Below are 4,496 nucleotides of genomic sequence, written 5' to 3'. Positions count from 1 at the left end.
AAATTTATTTTTATTATTGTTGCATTTCAATTTCTATGAAAAATATTTTAGGAAATATTGCATTTAAATGACATGTGTGCTGAAGTGCCTCATATACTTTAAATTAATTTATTCAATTTCTTTTTTGATACATTTTTGCAATTGAATATGTTATTTCGATTTTTATTTTTAAGAGAAAAATTCTATTAAAAAATATTTTTTTGGGGGATTTTGCATTTCAATTTTATTATTAATATCATAAGTATTTTGCGAAAAATATTTCAGGGGATTTTAATTATTATTGCATTTCGATTTGTATTCATTAATAATATATTTTTTATGAAAAGTATTTTAATTATTATTGCATTTTGATTTTCTGATATTTTGACACATTATTTTCTTTGTGATCTTTTATTGATATAAAATGAGTTGCGCCAGGAATGGTATATATATACTACTTCTATATTATACAACCACTTAACAGTATTGATTTTATCTATTTATGTTTTCAGGTATTTTCTTTAGACTCCCGAGAAACATTTCAATGTTACTATAATCCATTACTAGTAAGCAGTCGTATCCCAAATATGGAGCGTATTGCAGAACAGATTGCTACGGTTTGTGCTACATTAGGAGAATATCCTTCAGTAAGATATAGAAGTGACTTTGAACGTAACGCTGAGTTGGCACAAATTGTACAACAAAAGTTAGATGCTTATAAAGCTGATGAGCCGACGATGGGTGAAGGTCCAGAAAAAGTGCGTTCACAGTTAATTATATTAGACAGAGGATTCGACTGTGCATCTCCGGTCTTGCATGAGCTTACATTTCAAGCTATGGCTCATGACCTTTTGCCAATAGAAAATGACGTTTTCAAGTGAGATATAATTATAATATTTTATTCTCAATTTTAATTAATTTTGTTTCAAAAGGTATGAAGCCAATGCAGGATCTCCTCTCATTAAGGAAGTGTTATTGGATGAAAATGATGAACTTTGGATGGAGCATAGACATCAGCATATTGCTGTGGTATCCAAGTATGTTTTCAAAATAAATTAGGTTACTAACTTAATAATGTAATTTTATTACAATTCAATAACAGTTATTTAGATATAATCAATGTTATCATCTGCATATCTTACAAAAGTAGTCCAACTTGACGTTTCACCTTTTATAAAAATCAATTATGGAAATAAAAGGAAAAACAAATCAAAATTATTTGATTTAATATATTTTATAAATAAAAATATCCACAAATTCTTAATTAATCGTTAACTTTGTCTGGAGATTAAAATTGTCTATAGACATATTTTTATTCCATATTTCTTTTATAAGTTTCAGACATTAGTAGTGTACCGTGTGGTGTATCAAAAAATATAAATTTGATTTTGATTTTCTAGACATATAGTTCACTGTTATTATTAATTAATTATACCAATTCTATTCATATATTTTCATTGCAACTGAAAACGAAATATTAGTTTTATACACATAATAATTAATAAATTATATTATTTGATAAAAGAAAAATGACTAACCTATTCATTTTAAGTTAGATACTTACCTATGAATTATACAAATAAAGTAGTCACAGGACTACTAATACACAATATTATCTAATTCATATAGACACGCACATGCTGATGTGTATATTTTTAATTCCATTTTTTAATTAAATACAACATTAAGTCATTTACAAAAAATCTGCATTTACTTAAATTAAATATTTGTTTTAGGTAATATACTTAAAATTTACCTTTAACGTTTTCACTTTGAAGATAATTTTTAATTAGAAATGTATTATAAATATTATATTATTATAATAATTTATTAGTATTATACATAATGATTTAATGATTTATGATATAAAAAGTTTAAAGTTAATTTATGTTTATCTTCAAACAGGCTGGGTGTCACATATATTAATACATGACACAATATCACCATGAACCACAGTTGTAAATAGTTCTACAACCGTCAACAGACCCACGGATTAAGATAATGAACTTGACTAAGATTAAAACTTCATTGTTAACTAAAATATAAGAAATACTATTGATGTATAAAAGGTTCAAAATATTGTTAATTTCTATATAATTATAGATTATACGATATAAAATTTATTAGTAAGACAAGTATTGTAAATAACTGATAACTTAAGATAAACAATACTAATCTTTTCACTACTGGTTCTTACTTTCAGTAAATTTTTACAGCACCTCAAAAATAAATGTAACTTTGAGTAGCTTTAATAGACCAATGGATACACAAAAATTAAAATTTTAAAGTATAATATACATAAATAAGATAGTTGTATCCATTTTTAATATTTATATAATAGTATGTTGATTCTATAAAAATCAAAAGTTGAAATTAGTTTAACATATAATAAAAATTAGGAAAATATTATAGATAATAAATGATTTAAGATTTACATTTCTATGAAAAAATCCAAAATTAATATTTTTAAAAAGTCATTACTTTTGAAATCAATGAATTCAAAAAAATATTGATATTCAAAAAAATTTATAAAACAAACCAATTGACTTAGATAACTTTTTTAATATTGATTTCAATAAAAGTTATTAATTCATTAGTCAGTTATTTGTGTTACACTCTGTATATAAAATGTACATTTATTTTTTCACAAAAACATATACTGTTGATATTAGGTGCTATTTTTATTACTGTACATAATACCGTGGAAAACCACAAATAAACCACAAAGATAACAATCCACCCGTTATACAGTTATAATCATCTATATTATAAATATTAAATATACAAAAGGAAAGTGTGTGTGGGTGAACGCTCCCTTTTCTATACAACCATTCACCCTCACTCATTTTTTAATTACAAATTGCTAGGTAGTAAGAGAGTTTGGTAAGGGTAGGTAGTAGTTTGTGGGTGGATGTAATGTCGAAAATAAGTTTTAGAATATTCTAGAAACTTCTACAATGTTCAAGAATAGAACATTTGGAAATCAATATTAATAAATATCATGTTCTAGAAATTTTGATTCTCGAAGCCCGAAGATATATTATAAGACTAAGTTTGGCACGTGTTTATCACTAGCTGCTTTAAAGATGGTCGTGTTGAAGTGTTATATCGTAATCTACAATTGTATCACAAATTATTTTTTGTGTTATGTACTTTTTTGCAGTTAAATCAATTCAGGGAAGTATGGAATTTTATTTTTTAGTAACAGTATTTTATAAATTAGAGCGACTATTATTGCACTGTTAGATAGGAAGTCCCCCACCTCACCTTATCACCAATTAAAAAAATTTGTAGCTCTTGGGGGTTTTAATATTGAACAACCATTCTTTTACACCAACAAGTCAATTGAAATTACACAAAATAAGTAATTATACATTTGGGGTCTTAAGTTAAATTTGCTCAGGGACTAATAATCTATTATTAAAGGTATACCACTACTTTTTTTACATCATATTCTGTTATTTTTTTCAGGAAAGTAACACAAAAATTGAAGAACTTCTCAGATTCTAAACGAATGTCTGCAGCTGATGAAGGCAAATCTTCTATGAGTGATTTATCTACTATGATTAAGAAAATGCCTCAATATCAAAAAGAATTGAGTAAATATTCAACTCATTTGCATCTGGCTGAAGATTGCATGAAACATTATCAAGGTTACGTGAACAAACTTTGTAAAGTGGAGCAGGATCTTGCTATGGGTACTGACACAGAAGGGGAGAAGATTAAAGATCATATGAGATGCATTGTACCTATACTACTAGACCCGAGTGTGTCTAGTAACGACAAAATAAGGATAATTATATTGTATATTTTGTCAAAGAATGGAATATCAGAAGATAACCTTAACAAATTGATACAACATGCTCAACTTTCACCAATTGACAAACAAACAATTGTCAATTTGAACTTTCTTGGTATCAACTCTATTGTTGACGTAAGTATTATTATTGATTTTAAATACTATGGATCGCTCACTGCGGAGCAAAATATTCTGCGCTAATTTACTAGCGATCCTGGTTTTAAACACTTAAAACTGTGTAAGGAAAATAACGTATGTGCATTTTTTGATTCGATTAATTACTTCACGTTTATTTCACATAAGTAATAATTAGTTATACAGAAACAATTCGGTGATGTGTAATACAGTATTTCTTTAATAAATATTATACTCTTGCGAGTGTACGGAGAAAATATTTTAATTCAGGGTTTACATAAATACGGGGGGGAGTGCGAACATTTAACTTACGGTTACAGTTCGTGTTTTGTGGAAGTTGGCTCGGCTCGTGTGGTGTCGTGCATCCACGGACAACGGCGCAGTCATTGGCACGGTAAAATATTATTACCGGCGTGAAAGGCTTAGCAAAGGTGGTCAGCAGTGACTGAGCTCGGACGGCGGTATGCTGATAAATTGACTTGATCTATGCCGGATCGGGTTGGACGCTGGTAGTCTGGCTGGCAACTGTCATACGTCTGTTCAATCGGTAACTGGTGACTCTGCTCTGATGGCGGCACTCAGC

General features: G+C 28.0%; 1 protein-coding gene across 1 annotated transcript in view; it reads left to right on the top strand.

Moving 5' to 3' along the window:
- The window catches only part of LOC100168216 (protein ROP-like), an 18,925-nt gene that overhangs the window by 1,393 nt on the left and 13,036 nt on the right, over positions 1-4,496 (top strand). The window contains exons 2-4 of the mRNA XM_001945896.4: positions 492-856; positions 912-1,016; positions 3,451-3,913. Of these exons, the coding sequence (XP_001945931.2) occupies positions 492-856; positions 912-1,016; positions 3,451-3,913 (933 nt within the window). The remainder of the gene's footprint in view (positions 1-491; positions 857-911; positions 1,017-3,450; positions 3,914-4,496) is intronic.

Source organism: Acyrthosiphon pisum, chromosome A1 (assembly GCF_005508785.2).
Source record: "Acyrthosiphon pisum isolate AL4f chromosome A1, pea_aphid_22Mar2018_4r6ur, whole genome shotgun sequence".
Classification (NCBI taxonomy): domain Eukaryota; kingdom Metazoa; phylum Arthropoda; class Insecta; order Hemiptera; family Aphididae; genus Acyrthosiphon; species Acyrthosiphon pisum.
This window is presented reverse-complemented; position numbering and strand designations above follow the sequence as displayed.